Source organism: Canis lupus, chromosome 8 (genome assembly GCF_003254725.2).
Source record: "Canis lupus dingo isolate Sandy chromosome 8, ASM325472v2, whole genome shotgun sequence".
Taxonomy (NCBI): Eukaryota; Metazoa; Chordata; class Mammalia; order Carnivora; family Canidae; genus Canis; species Canis lupus.
Genome location: NC_064250.1, coordinates 32,383,632 through 32,401,238, shown reverse-complemented (window position 1 = coordinate 32,401,238; position 17,607 = coordinate 32,383,632). Strand labels below are relative to the sequence as shown.

Sequence of the window (17,607 nt, the reverse complement as noted above, 5' to 3'; positions counted from 1 at the left end):
AGACAGTGAGCACACATTGGGGGGGGGGGTGGCGGACGGTGGCTGAAGGAGGAGCAGACTCCCCACTGAGCAGAGAGCTGGGACTCCATCCCAGGACCTGGAGATCATGACTTGAGCCAAAGGCAGCCACTTAACTGACTGAGCTATCCGGGCTCCCCAAAGTGAGTTTTTCTTACTACACTTAAAGCATTTTAATTTGGATATGTTCCTAAATCCAGAATGGGTAGGGAAATCTCTGTCAAAGGCCAGGAATACAGGCTTTGTCTAAAAGGGAAGGGAAAAAAAGAAATTATATCTCAGGGGTCATGAGAAAGGGAAGAAAGCAGCTCATTTTATGGCTTTTAAACGATATCCTACAACATAGTTCTCAATTTTATATACCATTTACTTCTAGGAAGGTTTATCATAATTTGAATATGGTCACATTACTTGGGGGCTTTAATGTGACACACAGTGGACAGTGGAATGTAGCTGGTTTTATTTAACTGTAATGGAAATCACACTTATTGAGCCAAATAACTCAATAACTATTGAGCCAAAAAGCTCATGCTCTAGTCCCAGCTCTGCAATTGACTAGCTGGGTGACACAGATCAAGTCACTTACTTAGTGTAGGACTGTTTCCTCATTCACTAAACTAGATTAGTTGTGCTAGTTATACTAGATGATCCCTTACTAATTTTTTGGCTTTCATGTTCAATAAAGTGAGATGAATTCTCCTCAGCCAGTGGCTTTCCAATTTATACTTTTTTATGACCCACATTAAGAAATATATTTTATATTATGACCTAGTTCACATACATGTATATATTCATATGCAAGTGCTTTATACATGCACACACAATACACAGCATGATGTATGTGTTATACACGCAACCACACACACATATATATAAGGAACAAAACTGAAAGTTGCATGAAAGAATACTAACCCTTGTTACATCGGATGCATCATGATATTTTTATTCTATTCCATTAAGAGAAAAATGGTCAATTTCCACTCGATTTACTCCATGACCCTGGTGACAAACACCATAACCAGGCACAAGCCTGTACTCTGAAGAATGGTCTCAAGGGGAACACAGGTGATCACACAGGTTAGTGGTTAGAATTCTAATTACTGAGGGGCCTGGGTGGCTCAGTTGGTTAAGCGTCTACCTTGAGCTCAGGTCATAATTCCAGGGTTCTGGGATCAAGTCCCGCATGGGGCTCCCTGCTCAGTGGGGAGTTTGCTTCTCCCTCGCCCTCTATGCTTACTCTCTCTCTAGTAAATAAAAAAATCTAAAGAAAAAGAATTCTGGGGATCCCTGGGTGGCTCAGCAGTTTGGCGCCTGCCTTTGGCCCAGGGCGCGGTCCTAGAGTCCTGGGATCGAGTCCCGCGTCAGGCTCCCGACATGGAGCCTGCTTCTCCCTCGGCCTGTGTCTCTGCCTCTCTCTCTCTCTCTCTGTCTCTCATGCATAAATAAATAAATCTTTAAAAAATAACTGAAAGGAAAATATAAAAACTGTAGATACCAGTCCACATATTGAAGGAATGCATTCTAATCTTAGTGAACAAATTATGACACACTAAATAAAAACAACCGCTAAATACAAGTGCTCCCCAGGTGACCTTTCCTGTTGTAATTGCTGCATAGTTGAACTTAAGGTTGACATTCTTTTAGAAACAAAACTTTTTGAAACTTCTTGCCTGTTAGGCTGGCTTTTAACTCTTTAGTCACAGGAACCCTGGTGTTTTAACAAATGAATCATCTTGAATTTATAAATAATCCCTTTTAAAGTTTCTGTAGCTTTTGCTAGAGTTTTTTTTTTTTTTTTTTTAAAGATGTTATTTGAGAGAGTATGAATGGGAGGAGGGTCAGAGGGACAAGCAGACTCCCTGCTGAGCGGGGGCTCAATCCCAGGACCCCAAGATCATGACCTGAGCTGAAGGCAGACCACTTAACCGACTGACGCACCCAGGTGCCCCTGCTGCAGTATTTTAAAAGAGCCCTTGTTTTTTGTGTATTAAATTTTGAAAGCACTGAAAGCACTATAATTATCTAATGTTTTCCTTCCTCTTCTGGAACGCATCTTGAGGGGAGATGTTGTAAGAAGATTCTAGTCCTTGCGTCTTTTACCCTGTCATCAAATCCTAGATGGCCCTCTGGATTAGTTTTTGAGTTCACATCTTGGCATGCTGGGATGTCATTGGGATTTCCTGAGCCTTTAACAATACTCAAGGATCTAGGGTACCAGGTGACACATGTAGGTCCCATCACGATGAGAAAATGGTCTCACTTCCCAAGAGTGTTCCCTTTTGGGTCTAATGGCTCACACTTTCCTCTATATGCAACAAGGGAAATACCCTTCACAGGTACTTCCAATGGTTCAACCATCTAGGGAATAGTTCATTGAGATGAGAGAAATCTCAAAATATCTTCTTTAAAAGGTTATATTAGAAAATAACCTCTTTTTAGGCAACACTTCTAAACAGAAGATGATTATGTGTGCATATTTTAAAAAAACAAGACATAATGTCCACTTATTCGTTTATAATCTATAATATATTAACTTACCAATATAAGGATTATACTCCATCTATTGTACTTCTTTCCCCCAATACTACTTATGTAGATTTACAGCAAATTATAAACAATTGAAATTACGAAAGCGTTAAATCTTAGCTTTGGATTTCTATTTATCTTTTATTAGAATGTCATTTAACATCATCCTCCCTTAATGGCAACTAGGTATAAGACAAGACGACTGGGTGGCTGGAGAAGCTGGTCACCAGGATAGAAACCTGAGCCAGTTATTTGCCTTAATGTTCGATCCATATCTTGAAAGTTCCTCAATCTTAGCAATTCAACTTTTCTAAAATCACCATAATACCTATGTCACTAACCCCAGTCACATTGTTAACTCCAACCAATAATTCGTGGGATCTGAGGCAAAGATCTAGATAACTGCATTTATAGGTCAATAATTGCAGGCTTCATGTTTATAGTTTTGGAACCTCTACCCATTTCTCCCTCCCACTTTTTTCTTTTTGCAATATGACATGAGCTAACCTTTCCTGCACATATGATTTCCACCAGATATGCATTACAGTGTTGAAGAGCAATCAGAATTTTTTCCAGAAAAATTCTTTTCTCAAGATATTTTCCTATTAGTTTGCTTTCCTATATCCAGGTAAGCACATTGTGCTATTTCTGAGGCTTTTTTTTTACACCATTCTATGCTGATCCAAATCAAACAAACCTTTAGAGGGTACTGACAATGATGTCTTCATTGAATATGATCGCTGCTAAATCTGTAGCTCCCTGTTTGCTCTGTAATGCTGTGCCAAGATCTTGGCCTTTAGATGTTCCCAGAATCCCTGGAAACATTACTTATTTGTTTGTGAGTATAAGCTCTAGAATGATTTTGTATTCACAACAAAATATGAGAATGAATAAAGCAGTGTGGCTTTTCCTAGGCTGGAATTTTTTTTCTTCACCTAACCATAGGACTTGGAGCCACTTAGAAGAACAGTAATACTCTACATTGGTGCATTTATAAAATATACTAGCATTAAAACAAAGTAAAAGGATCTGCTGTAACAGAATCCATTTTTTTTCAACCTTTGATATTAAATTTTTTTTTCCTATTAAAAGTATTAACATTTCTAAATTCCGAGGGATACTGGTGGGAACTGATTAAGGATTCACATTGTTTAGCTTTTAAAATACACATTTAAAAAACTAGTCTTCGGGGCACCTGGCTCAGTGGTAGAGCATCTGCTTTTGGCTCAGGTTGTGATTCTGGGGTCCTGGGATCGAGTCTCGCATCAGGCTCCCCACATGGAGCCTGCTTCTTCCCCTGCCTATGTCTCTGCCTCTCTGTGTCTCTCATAAATGGATAAATAAAACCTTAAAAACACACACACACACACACACACACACACACACACACACAACAAAAACTAGTCTTTATACCTAACCTGATGACGTAAGGAAATCAGCAGGGTATCAAAAAAAATCACCCTAACACTCCAAATGGGCTTTTAGATATCATAAAGGCTAAGTAAACACCATGGTTCCACCATCAGAAAATACTAGGAATATGGACAGAGATAACATATCACAATTTCTATTAGAAGATCTCAAGAAAGTCTACTAGTAATTGATCCCCTTCCATTTAGGCTTTATTTTGAATAACAGGACAAAAGCATTCTTTTAAATGGGAACTTTTGAGAAACCCAAAAGAGGAAAGTCAACGGTAAGAACAGGGCATAGCTTCCATCAGTGGCCATGGGGCTGGGGTGGGGGGTTGTTAGAGGGCACAGAGCTGCAGTCCCCTGCCCTGCTCACCCTCTGGTGTGCACCAGACTCGGTGCTGGGCAGGAGGGCACCGCCGCGTGTGGAGAGGCAGGCAGTTTTGCTGGCTCCCACTTGCTTCTCAGGCCAAAGTCCAGGCAGAAGTTGGCCTTGTGGGGTTCCTGTCGTCCTGCCAACCCGCGGCACTCCGGGGACATTGCTGGGAGAATCCTGGCCAAATCCTGCATGAGAAGTCACCTCCCTCACATGCTCTTCCATGTCAGGGGGTTAGACTAAAGGAGACCCCTTCTGTCAGGTTTTATGGTGTCTGTGCCCTAGCCAAGGACAAGAGAAAGAAAAAGAAAGCAACTTGTTTAACCTCACACAAGAGAAAGGAAAGAATCCTTCAGTATAAAAGATCTGGGAACAAAGCCCACTGTGCCCAAGTTTCAGGTCAGTTTGTTGTTTTTTTTCACATACTGATGGTTTTTAGCAATTCAAATAATTATGACCCCATGTACTCTGGGCCACTATATATATATATATATATATATATATATATATATATATATATATATATATATATTCATTGCTTTCTCAAAGAGTGGTCCACTGCTGCACAAATACTGTACATAAGAATCTATGCACCATTTGACAAGTCAATACACGAGGTATATTCATACTTACCTAGGGAGCCCCACCACCTAGACACAAATTTAATAGGCAAGTAGTCTCAAAGAGAGGCCTCCATTTGCCATTCTTAAGGCCATAAATAGGAAATATTGCTTTTCATGAGGTTCTTCTGACACCTCGTGAATACAGATGCCCAAATGCATATTCACGGCCACATGTCTACAGATGCTCCATCACTTCACATATATGTGCCATCTCTCTCCTGAACTGATAAACACAACACGTGTCCAGAGAATGTTCATTTGAATTTTATTTGTCCTGTTCTTCTTTGAGAAAAGTGGAAATCCTAATCTCACACGATTTCTTTCAAATGGATACACTTAGACAATTTCTCAACGCTTCCTTCAATTTTTACACCACACTGAACCCAACCGGTTTTTGTTTTAAGGTAAACCAGGTTTTGGGTTCTTCCCTGTGGAGAAGTTACTTTCAAGTCAGTGAAAGTTCTTGGCCCATGATTAAAAGTCTTTGCCAATTAGTACTCAACGACTCCAATTCATTTTTTTCTGGTTCAAGATGAGTAGGAGCCTAATAAGGCTGTGATAAAAGGGCAAAAGGCACCGAGAGCCAAAAGCGGATTAATGAGCTCCTCCATTTATTTGTCTTCCTAACAGCTGAACTGTTACAACTATTGACACTCTTCAAAAGGTTCCGCTCTGAACCCTGTCCAGGCGCTGCAGGCTCCAATGGACATCTTCAAATCCAGAGAATGGAGAGGCAAGAGCTTCCCCTGTGTGATGCCAAAACCAACAAAGCCCCACGGATCAGGTAATGAAACTTCAGCTTCTCCCCCTTTGAGATTTATTTACTGGCAGCTGACAAGGGGCAAATTCAGCTCGGATTGTGCAGTCAAGGCCCTGTCAAGCTTTGAGAGGCACCCTTGTCTTGAAGCACCTTCATGACTGGCATTTCACTCAAAAGCCCTCGGCACTGGTCCTTCACAGCTTATGACATCACAAAGGACACTCCAGACAGATGCCTACATGGCATCCTGCAGCATTTTAAAAGAGAATTAGTGGTTTTAATTATGGTCGTCGTATGAAAGGGAACCATGCAAGCTCCACGGGAGACCTTTGATCAGACCCTTTTGCTAGTACAATGCCGCGGAACTTTGACTATTCCTGGTAAGAGGCCTTTTCTCGCTGAATGACTCACCAGTGATCTTTGAATGCAGACAAGCTTCTAGCCCTCCCTCTTCATTAGTGAGCATTTCTATACAGGGGCCTATATAGCGCTTGGAGTCTCGGAGCTCTACAATTGGGGGGAAGAGAATCCCTACGGATTCTGGCCTCTACTTAGGAAGTGCTGAAGGACTCGGAGTGACTTTATTCATTAAAACAGGTTGCTATTAATTAACTGTCATAATAAAATAAAGAACTATTATTTGCATTTCTTACTCTGTTCTCTTTAGTAATATGTATAAAAGATGCTTGTCAAAGAAATGAATTTATTGAACCACTTCCCCATCCCCCCCCCATCCCCGCCTTTTTTTTTTTTTCCTTTTTTCTTTTTTTTTTTGCATTTTGGCAGCAGGAGCCTACTAATTATTGGACCCGGATTTATGAGCCCAAACAGAAGTAAAACATAAATATAAAATTAAGTGAGGAAATACAAAATCCTTTTTATTTGCCACTTTATGCAACTGAAAGAGAGCAAACAACAAATTAGCTTTATTTTTTAATGATTTCAGAGAATTATCAAAGACAATAAAACTCCAACTTTTTAAAAAATATTCACTGGGTTGGTGTTTGGCTTGCATTGTGAAATTATGTAACAACCATAGCCACTTAAAAGAAAAAAAAAGTATTTTAACTTGAAGCAGAGCAAGATTCACTCTTAAAAAAATCGCTTTTGGGAGACAGAAAATGTGTCTTTGGTCTGGTATTAATATTTTAAGAATTTAATCTTCAAAACTTATCCCAGTAAGCAGGGGCCCTTAAAAGATTTGCAATCGATGTTGAAAGTACTTGAAAATCGTCCATTCTCTTCTAGCATCTAACCAAGCAAAGTCATTAAGTGAAAGACTGAGGAAGTAGGAATGTTTTCTGGAAGATTCTCACTGAAATGCTAATTTGGTGATGTGGGATAAACAGAATTTGCATACCCACCACATCACAATAACTAAAACATCCCACTAAATAGTATTGCTTAGTGATGGGAGAGGACTTAGTCTTTCTTTCTTTCTTTTTTTTTTGCAATTTTTTTTCTTGGAGGAAAAACTTCTGGACTTCGGAATTTTGGAAGCTAAATGATGAGCAGGTTTTTCACATTCTGCTGCCTCAGACATTTTTCATATTTCTCAGACTTTGCAGTTCTTTTCTTAAGTGCTTTAGAGCAATTAAAATATCAGGCAGCTGGGGATCATTTGGTGCTTTCTGGGTGTAGAGACGGAAGTGTCTGATGGTTTCAGATATCAAGACTTCAGGGTCTGTGCCTTTTTCCTGGAGGCGTAACATCCGCTCACAGGCGATGGCATAGTTCTTGTGCCAATTCACTGGGTGTTCCTTTTGTAAATAGACAATCTCCTTATAAAGCTGAAAAACAGCAAAGATGTTGGTATTCCATCGTTATTCCTTGACTTTTTTTTTCCCCCAAAAAAACAGAAAACACAGAGGAATTAATCACACAAGAAGAAAAATCCAAGCAGACTATAGTAAAAATCGAATCGTTGCCAGGCCATGCAGAAAATGCAAGAACGTTACTGTAATTATTACAGTGGCAGGAGGCAAATGGGCTTCATCTAAAACTGCTTCTGGGGTTTTTCGGATGTTGCAGAGGGAACCTAAGACACAGTGTGTCAGGACAAAATGCTCTTCCTCCAGAACGATGTTCTGGGAAAGGGATTTAGTTCTAATTCATGGAAAGCTATTTACTCAACAGGCAAAAAGGTTGAAACTCTAAATTTAGCTGTTGGGGGGAAAAATAAATTTCTTTAGAAAACTGCATGGAAAGAGAACTTGAAGGAATTTAAATTTTGAACCTCATTTTGACAAAAATTTCTCTTTACTTTAAAAACAACAGTAATAACAATAGCAACAATAAAACAGCTCAAACGAATCCATCATCGAATAGGCTGAGCATAAGAGAATTTAAGAGCCATCCCTATAGCAAGATATTAAAAATCTTTGGAGCATCCTGTAATCACAATTTTGACAGTTAAAAATTTTCCCACAGAGATCAGGAATTTTGTTTTGCAACATCAGAGGTAGTATTAACTGGACAGAGTTTGAGTCTTTGATACTGAGTTTTCCAGGGAGAAACAGCAAAATTTAACAAATAAAGTCGACCCAAATCTGCACAATGGAACACTAGACTTGCTTACTGGGTAATTTCACAGCCTTCTTGGGGTCTGGTAAATTGGTGTCGGATCTGTGGGAACTTGAGGTCAGCAACAGACTCGGTGAACACACAGAACAAGCAATGATGCCTTCTCCAGGACCAAGGGCTTTTGCAGTTAGAACTGTATTCATCACATCATTAGGTTGAAAGGGACCCAATATATTAACTATTGCCCCAACTTCTACTCCAAGGCAGATAAATGCATACCCACCTAACCTACTTTTAAATAGCATCCACAGGAAAAATCCCAGAATTCACGTTTGATGTGTCATCTCGCTAGTTAATAACCTTCTGCCTTCCAGCTGACTTTTAAAGCCGTTTTCCCCTTCACTTTCACTCCATCACAAAGGAAACAGTCCCCTTGCACTTGCATGTACATCAAAGCTATGAAGCTAGCCTCTCGCTCTTCCATTCTTTTGGTCAAATACCCAGTGTTTCTCTACCTTTCCTCGTGGGTCTTTTTACTCTAATTGTTCCTCCTCTTCCTGAGCCTCCTTCCGATCCTCCGATGAGGGACACGTGTGAAGTGTACGGCTTGCTGCCTGCCACAGAGCGGGCGCTCAGGAACTGTTCAGGTTCTTAACTTTCCCCAGTTCTCAAAATCCTACCAAGTTTCTGGAGTTTGAAACAGGCCAGCCCTTCAGTGAGCATTCCCCATCAGCTCAAGAGAATGACAGGCTCAGTCGTGACCTCCCTGTTGTGTCGTCTTTAGCTATTGGAACCAGCATACTACCTGTTTGCAGAACACTTTGTTGTTGACACATCATCGACTTATTCTGGGTGGCCTATTAAGCCACGAGTGCTGTATCTTAAGAAGCCAGTCATTTCACTTCACCTGTAATTCTATTTCCTCCTCTATGTGTTACTATCTTAGCAGACTCTATTCTATTTACCAGGGACACCAATCTAACAAATGTATTCCTAAATAGGGATAATCCCTGCTCCCCCTCTACACCTGAACTTAATGTCCCCTCAACTTCAAGTTCTGTTTAAGTTACTGACTGGAATACTTAAATAATAACAAAAATGTCTTACACCTAACAAGAATGTTCTTGAAAAACCAGTACGGAGGGGGGGGGGGGGAGGCAGGGGTGGAATTGCCTTGCAAGCAAGGTCACACATCTGGAGACATCTGCAAAGAAGAGACCTATAGACTTGTGTCCACTCAAAAGAGTAAAGTTTAGAGGCCTAGAGGGATAGTAAATCTGTGAATTAGTTTCAGTAGTGGCCTAGCAACTGACCAGGGAACAGGTCACTGATGAGAATATGACATAATAGTAAATCTCCTATTTCTCCCAACTAAATACTGCTTGTGTTTGACACCATCACAGAGTACTAGAGATGAACAGGATATGCCATGACAAGGACATGAGAGATCACTGCTAATGCTTAAAGCCCACTTTTATATTTAGAAGAAATCGAGGCATGGAAAGGTGAACTGACTTATAGTTGACAATTAATGGTGGAGCAGGCCTAGAAACTGGACTTCCCGAATGCCAGACAGAACTCCAGCTTGCTGGCTCCCATAATTGATCCCTGGCCATCCTCAAGTGGGTACCTGGGAGGGTTCTGCCTTTGTTCCTGTGGCCTGTCCTCCCACACCCATACTCTCACTACTCTGGCCCCATCATGTGTCTGGCTAACTCCCTCTGATCTTTCAAGATGACACTCCAGGGCACCTGAGTGGCTCAGTCAGTCAAGCATCTGCCTTTAGCTCAGGTCATGATCCTGGAATCCCCAAATCAAGTCCCACATCTGGCTCTCTGCTCAGGAGGGAGTCTGCTTCTCCCTCTGCCCCTCACCCCACTCAGGCTCTCTCTCTCTCTCTCTTCTCCTCTCAAATAAATAAAATCTTTTTTTTTTTTTTTTTAAGATGACACTCCAGTGACTTCTCCAAAGCCTCCCTCCCCTCCTCACCACCCCCTCTCTGGAAGGGTGTACACATGCACAGCCTGCTGCCCCCATGGCACCTCTGCAAATCTTACAAAACTGAATGTAAAGGAGGACTCTTATTTCCTGTCTCTTTCTGCAGGCTGCTACTACCTCTGGTAGCAGGGGGACAATGTTTGGTCATCGCCACAATATTTGGTACAGACTGGATTCTCAATAAATGCTCTGTGAGTAAATGAATAAATGAATAAACGATGGATCCATGATCCCAAAATTTAGGAGTAAAATGAGTCATACTGACTGGATGCCATGTGATCTGGACATAGCGTTGAACCAGCGCCTGGGCTGAGCAGACCCACCACAACCTGGGATGGCCAACACCTCAGGTGCTCACACACATGGCTCTGGGGCTCTGGTCTCATTGGCCTTGGCCAGGACATCCTCCGATGTCCTCATCCTCTGACAGCCTCCGTTTCCCAGACGGCATCTGAAGAGCCCAGGGCTATAGATTACAGAAGAGAAGGGGCTCATGAAAGCAGGATACCAGCAAGCCTCTGCTCTGTCCTTTTGTTTTCCATTAGAGAGGCCCACCTACCTGTGCAAGAGCCTCTCTGTGGCTGGGCCCTCTGAAGGCTGCTTTGGCCTCCTGGGGCCACAGTCACAAGTCAGAGCCACTCTCTAAGACCCTTCCCCTTCCTCATGAAATCCCAATCAGCCATAAACCTATCGTTTCAAGTGCAGCCAGGGTCAGGACTTTTGCACAGAGGGCAACCTGTCAGAACTTGTTTGGTGGTGACATTTTCTGTTCCAATTGTTCTTATTTGTTTCTTGTTGCTGTTGTAACAAATCACCACCAAATATAGTGGCTTCAAGCAATATACATTTATTAACTTATGCTTCTGGAGGTAAAAATACATAAAATCAAGGTTTTTCATAAAACCAACAGGGTCATGTTCTTTCTGTAGGCTCTAGAATCTGTTCCTTTGCCCTTGGCTGCTTCCAGAGGCGGCCTGCACTCCTCAACTTGTGGCCCCATCCCCCACCTTCCAGGCCAGCCACACAGAGCCTTCGAATCTTGTTCTCTGACTTCTGCTTACGTTATCACCTCTCCTTCTCTGACTCTGACCCTCCTGCCTCCTTTTTAGAAGGGCCATGCGATTACACTGGGTCCACCTGGATAATCCAGGATAATCTCCCCATCATAAGATTTTTAACTTAATCACACGTGCAAAGTCCCCTTTGTCATGTAAGGCCTTCTGTTCACAGGTTCCAGAGATGAAGACTTGGACATCTATGAGGAGGGGTATCACTTGCCAACCACACCATTTACTTTAGAGATTATTTGTGATACACGAGTAGTTTTCCATTTATATCACTTCCTAAAGCCAAATAAAACTAGAAACAAAAAAGTAGAAACTCTACTGTGATACACACACTCCATTCCAATCACCACCACCTTTTCACCAAACATATTCATATATATGTGTGTATATATATATATATGTATATATATATAAAAGTGTACCATACGTTATATGCGTAAGTGTAGAGTTGAGCCTTCACAGCTGAAGGGACGCTCACACTTTCTGCCAGGTTAAAGATGAAGAATGGTGTTTTCATCCTGGGAGAAGGGGAGGTGGGAACGTTCATTAAAATCATGTTGTCAAATTTCACATTTAAAGCTACATCTGTCAGACTCTTCCACTGATAAAGAACATACAAAAAAAAAATCCCTTTATTGTATACTTTTCCTCTCTCATCTTCATAGAAGCGTACTCTGAACCAGCAGCACCTCCTTTCCCCACTGCCAACATGCTGCATTCACACTGCTTGCCAAAGCTTTTAGGAAAAAGCTTAAACTCATCATCACTATCACACATCAGTTCTCCTCCGGATGTATATCACTGTCACTCAAGAGCAGCCGGGAAGGGACAGACTTGCTGGGTTTGTCAGCACACCCCTGAAGGTACCCATCGCAACTGCTCGGGCCAGGTGTGACTAGTTCTTCAAAGGTAGTTAGACTCTTTGACCACATGAACTCGTCCAAATTGTATTCCGCACACCAATTAAATCAATACCTGCCTGAATAATGACCTGCTTTCTTCTTTTATGTGATTTCTTCCCCAGCCTCCCTACATTCAATCACACGGAAGAACTGTGCGAACAGACGGTGCATCTTTGATCAGTTCTTCAAAGCAAGCATTTGTCCCTATAACTAGGGAGATAACTTGAATATGCTGTTTTCTGACTTTTCAAAAACACTGATGTAATAACCATAGTATGGCTATTTTTGTAATTGCTATTTTGGAGCTCTATTTCTTGACATTTTTTTTTAAAACCTCTTTAAACTTATGTAAATCCTTTCTATCATAACTCGATCCTCAGTGCAAAGCACAGTCTCTGGCTCAAATTGGGCACCATTTCTCTGTGGAAAGAAATGCTTCATATATACTTGGTATCCTCTTCTGTAGGCCACTTAAGACTTTTATATTATATTTAGGCCAAAGTCTGTTAGTGTTATATATTTTGAATATTTTATTTGTTTTTTAAAAGATTTCTTTATTTGAGAGAGAGAGCATGGTGGGGAGGGACAGAGGAAGAGGGAAAGAGTCTCAAGCAGACTCCCTGCTGAGGGCAGAGCCCCATGTAGACCTTGATCCCATGATCCTGATATCACTACCCCAGCTGAAACCAAGAGTTGGGTGCCTAATGGACGGCATCACCAAGGCACCCTAGGTATTCTGAAGATTTTAAAATAATGACAGGAACCAAAAGCATCCATTGCATCACCACAAAGTGCTCCGTACAGGGACAATAGGAGAGTATAGCAATTAGCACATTAATCCTCAAGTTTCTTCTAACAAGTGGGTCTGCTCCATTACACTGGAAGCTCCTTGAGGGTAGGAACTGGGTTACATGCATACATAGCTTCTAAACCTAGCATGGTGTCTGGCCTTTGGGAAGTATTCAGTAAGTGCTTACATAATTAGCTAGCACATTAAACATGGATTCGAGGCATTATCAACTTCTCTTCAATCAATTATACTCACTTTGGTTTAGATGAGGCCAGAGAGCACAGGAGCATAGCAGTATTCCTGAGTCAGCTGGATGTGAGTTCCAGACTCCATCACTTGTCGCTATTTGGCTTTGGACAAGTAACCTCTCTACTTCCAGTTTGTCCTTTTGTAAAATGGGGATCGATCATAGCAACTTCTTTACAGGTTTTTATGAAGGTCAAATGAGATTATTGAATGTACAGTGACCAGCACAATGCCTCAAACAAAATGACTGCTCATGAATGTTATTTTAGGGGTGTGTCTAGGTGGCTCAGTCGGTTAAGTATCTGCCTTTAGCTCAAGTCATGATCCTGGGGTCCTGGGATCGAGCCTGGCATCACTGGGCTCCCTGCTCAGTGGGGAGTCTGCTTCTCCCTCTGCCCCTCAGCCTGCCTATGTTTTCTTTCTCTTGCTCTCTCTCTCAAATAAATAAAATCTTTTAAAAGATGTTATTTTATTATTACCACTGACCCCAAAACAAACTGCAAACACAAAAGTGTGGGCTAGTCACCTTGCTTGCCACATCTCTTCATTGGCCACAGACTCCCAAGAAGACGCATCAAACCTGTAATTACAAGAAAACAGTGACATTTTTCTGCTGCTACATTTATTGCTACAGACATGTAATCTTTGTTTTATAATCCTACGAGGCAGATAAAATAGGTTGGATATTGAAGTACTGATAGGAACCAAAATAATAAACTTATTCTCCTAGAAAAGTCTGATCGTTAGGAATTTGAGATTTTCATAAATGTGTTTTTAATCTGCATAATGAGCCCCAGTGCCCCATGGGAGCAGATGAAGGATTAGTGGGAAGAGGCTGGAGGCATCTGAAGAGCCAGCTGTTCCTAAGAAGTGCTAGATGGGCAATGGGGCAGGGGCGAAGCCTGGGTCACTCTACAACCACAGCTAAGAGCCAAACAGCTGAGAAGCAAGGCGATAAGCCTGAGAGAGGGGACTCCTGGCTTTGCTAACAGCATTGCTCAAGCCAGGATGCTGCTCACAGAACACGGGCTAAACCATCTGCTGAATTTTTCTTTTAATTAAACTTCCTTATTATGTGTCTATTTTGATGGAGTGGATATGAGTGGTGTTGGGTACTTGTCCTTTGGTCAATTGTTTGCAGAAAAAGTTATATTCTTTCTTTTCATTTTCTTCTTCTTCTTCTTTTTTTTTTTTTTTTTTTTTTTTTTTTTGTGAGTTTTATGCCCAACATGGGGCCTGAACTCACAACCCCAGGATCAAGGGTTGCATGCTCCAATGACTGAACCAGCTAGGTGCCACAGAAAAGATTATTTTCCAACTTTTCCTCATGCTGTTCATGGAATGCTTTGATACAGACCTACTCATTCATCTCTGTCTGGTTGGTGCAATGTGGTCTGTTTCCTCATATAGACCCAAAATTCCTCGTAGCATTTTTTTTTTAATATCATCTTGCCTGTTTTTGAATTAATATGCAATAGTGATCTAATCTTTAAATAATTCATAATTTTAAAAAATGGCAAGGGAGGCACGTTTCTATAGATGGTGACTTGATTTCCAACGGGAGTGAGTCAGCTCTGTAGAGATGCTTATAGTAAGACTGATCATGCCCCAAACAACCTAACCAGGCTAATGACAACTGTGAAGAACGTTACCCAAGGGCCAGTCTTCCCCAGAGAGGAATGACCTGCCATTCCCGAAAAAAACAAACAGGGTAAGTTCATGCATGTGCAAGCTATCCCAAAACACAGAGTACCTATTGCAGCTCTACTGCAGTTAATGCATCTCTTCCACTTTTAGGACAATATAGTGTTATAAGAGCTGGAAGTGGAAGGTGCCATGCCCCAAACTGTTGGGGAGCCCACTCCACCACAGCCCTTCCTGCCTTCCCATCACCCTACTGTTCTTCAAACACGAGAACCAGAAATACATGTTCTCTATTATGATTCACGTGGGCAGCAAATAACAGTATTAATAACTAATAAAAAAAATCAAAAATATGCACGGGCATCTCAAAATTTAGTTAAATTTTTTAAGCACACAAAACTGCTGTGCTCTGATGAAAAACACAGCCGCTGTCCATACCTTCCATATTCTTCGGTCCAGTTATAAATATTTCTTGTAAGTTTAATCCACTCCTCAGGGTTGAATACAATCTCTGAAGGAACTAATTTGTCACAAGAGCCCCAGGGCCACAGTGAATAGTTCTTTTTCCACGTTGGATCACCTTCATGAATTCCTATGCAAACAAATGTTTTTTTCCTATTGAAAACAGGAAAAAAAATGTTTAACTCAAAGTTCTAAATGTTAATAAATATAATACACGAGGGGCTATTTTTGACTCCTTAAACCATTGTTACCAATAAACCATTTAAAACCTTTTGGTTTATTTAAATCTTTCCCAAATGGACTGTTTAGAATTTACATTAGTGTAAAAAAGCTTGCCGGGAGGAGCTGGGGAGAAGTTAACAAACATAAATGATAAAACCGATCTGTTCATAACACTAAGAAATCACTTGGGGGGTAGCCCCAGTGGTGCAGCGGTTTAGCGCCGCCTGCAGCCCGGGGTGTGATCCTGGAGACCTGGGATCTAATCCCACATCGGGCTCCCTGCATGGAGCCCACTTCTCCCTCTGCCTGTGTCTCTGCCTCTCTCTCTTTGTGTGCCTCTATGAGTAAATAAATAAAATCTTTTTTAAAAAAAAAAAGAAAGAAAAAGAAATCACTTGGGGACAGGCATTGTTAGAGTGAAAGTTTCTGTGGTCCTGTCTCATATGTAAATATATACACTATCTGACACTTTTTTTTTCATTTTACAGGTGGAAATATAAGTCTTCATTTGTTTTCCTACTTAGAAGTAACGTTTCCTTCCTCAATTCCCATTGCACTTTATTTTTTTGTCTCTTTTATTATTATTGTGTTGTACTTATTGTTTGCATTCACATAGCTCCCCGAGTAGCCCAGAAACATCCTGAGGATAGGCTCTCTATCTCGGAGTTAACTCTGAATCACACATAGCACAATGCTTAGCTAATTCACAATATTTGCTGAATAAAATTAGTAGGTTGAATAAACTATTAGGAGCTTCGATACCTGCAAGAATTAGTAATATAAATGTTTTAAATAAGCTTGATTCACACTCACTGTAATTGAATAGTTCTATTCTAATTTGCGGTGTATGCCTGAGTAGCTATTATTAATTGTGTGTGGGGGGGAAGCATATTAGAAAAAATTACTTGAAAGTATAAAATGTCATGAACTTTGAAACAAGATACCTCTGACTTAGATTTTAGATTTTTTAAAAAAGATTTTATTTACTTATTCATGAAAGACACACACAGAGAGGTAGAGACATAGGGGAGCCTGATGTGGGACTCAATCCCTGGACCCCAGAAGGGGTCCTTAGCCGAAGGCAGATGCTCAACCACTGAGCCACCTAAGTGCCCCAGATTTTAGATTTTTTCCCACCATTTATGACCTCTATGATTAGGAAGAAATTACATAACTACCTGTCCCCTCATCTGGGAAATGGGTATAACCCTTTCAGAGCTGTTTAAGATTAAATGAGGTATCTAATACAAAGTATAGTCTTAGAACATAGTAAGAGTTCTGGTTCCCGGGGAGATGGAGCAAGCACACTCTATTCTGTCTCTCCCACTGCATACTAGACTTCCTGGACAGAATGCATAGAATTTGAGGACTCTGGAAATGGTAAATGGAGTAAAAGAAGAATGGGGAAAGACACCAGAATTCTGAGTTCTACCAAACCTGTAGTGAGCTTACCATTTCTCCCCTTCTGGTATTGTCTATCCTGGACTCAAGGGAAGCCTAAAACCTGGAAGTACATACCAAATGAGGACAAGAAGAGCCCAAAGAAAAGCCCTTTCCTTCTAGCCCAAGGAGGAAAGGGAACTCATAAACTCTGCAGAGAGCAGGGGAAATCCCCTGGCTTTTCCCCATTCTCTGGGAAGATCCCCAGGCACCAGGCAGTACTATGCCAGCAACGGGGCAGCAGCATGATGGCAGTGGCAGCAGAGCAGGTTCCTACAATTCTGAGGGAAAGGAACATTTCTCTCAAATCAGAGGAGCTGTGGTTGCAAGAGCTGGAAGCAAATCCTCACTGCTCTTTACCTCTCTGTGTCCTCTGGAAGCCTGGTTCTAGACATAGCCACAGTCATAGGAAGTATGTGGCAGAAGAGGGAAATTAAAGCCCTAGTTTTCTGGCCAGAGAACTGGAAAGAAGGCTCCCAGGAGGGGGAAGGGCCAAAGTGATGACAGAAAGGAAGGAGGTCAAGAGAGCAATCCCATAAAGTTGTGTATGAACTCCTGGCTTATCTCTGAGCTCAGCATGCATGGATCTGACCCTTAA

The 17,607-nt window shown here is 41.3% G+C and overlaps 1 protein-coding gene and 1 long non-coding RNA gene across 3 annotated transcripts in view; one reads left to right on the top strand and one right to left on the bottom strand.

Annotated features, from left to right (window-relative positions):
- Positions 1 to 932: 932 nt before the first annotated feature.
- Positions 933 to 17,607, bottom strand: part of TMEM260 (transmembrane protein 260) — a 73,298-nt gene continuing 56,623 nt past the window's right edge. Inside the window, exons 13-16 of one of the 2 annotated variants that reach the window (XM_049113213.1) lie at positions 15,324 to 15,500; positions 13,768 to 13,821; positions 11,731 to 11,821; positions 933 to 4,613 (exon numbers count right to left, since the gene is read on the bottom strand). In XM_049113213.1, coding sequence (XP_048969170.1) covers positions 4,572 to 4,613; positions 11,731 to 11,821; positions 13,768 to 13,821; positions 15,324 to 15,500 — 364 coding nt within the window. In that variant the 3' untranslated portion in view covers positions 933 to 4,571. Of the gene's footprint in view, positions 4,614 to 6,567; positions 7,506 to 11,730; positions 11,822 to 13,767; positions 13,822 to 15,323; positions 15,501 to 17,607 lie in introns of those variants that run through there. The other variant, XM_025442521.3, reaches the window with a different exon arrangement.
- On the top strand, positions 5,130 to 6,323 carry LOC125755571 (uncharacterized). Its single transcript, XR_007412358.1, has 2 exons — positions 5,130 to 6,095; positions 6,192 to 6,323. It is a non-coding gene; the product is annotated as an uncharacterized LOC125755571 (long non-coding RNA).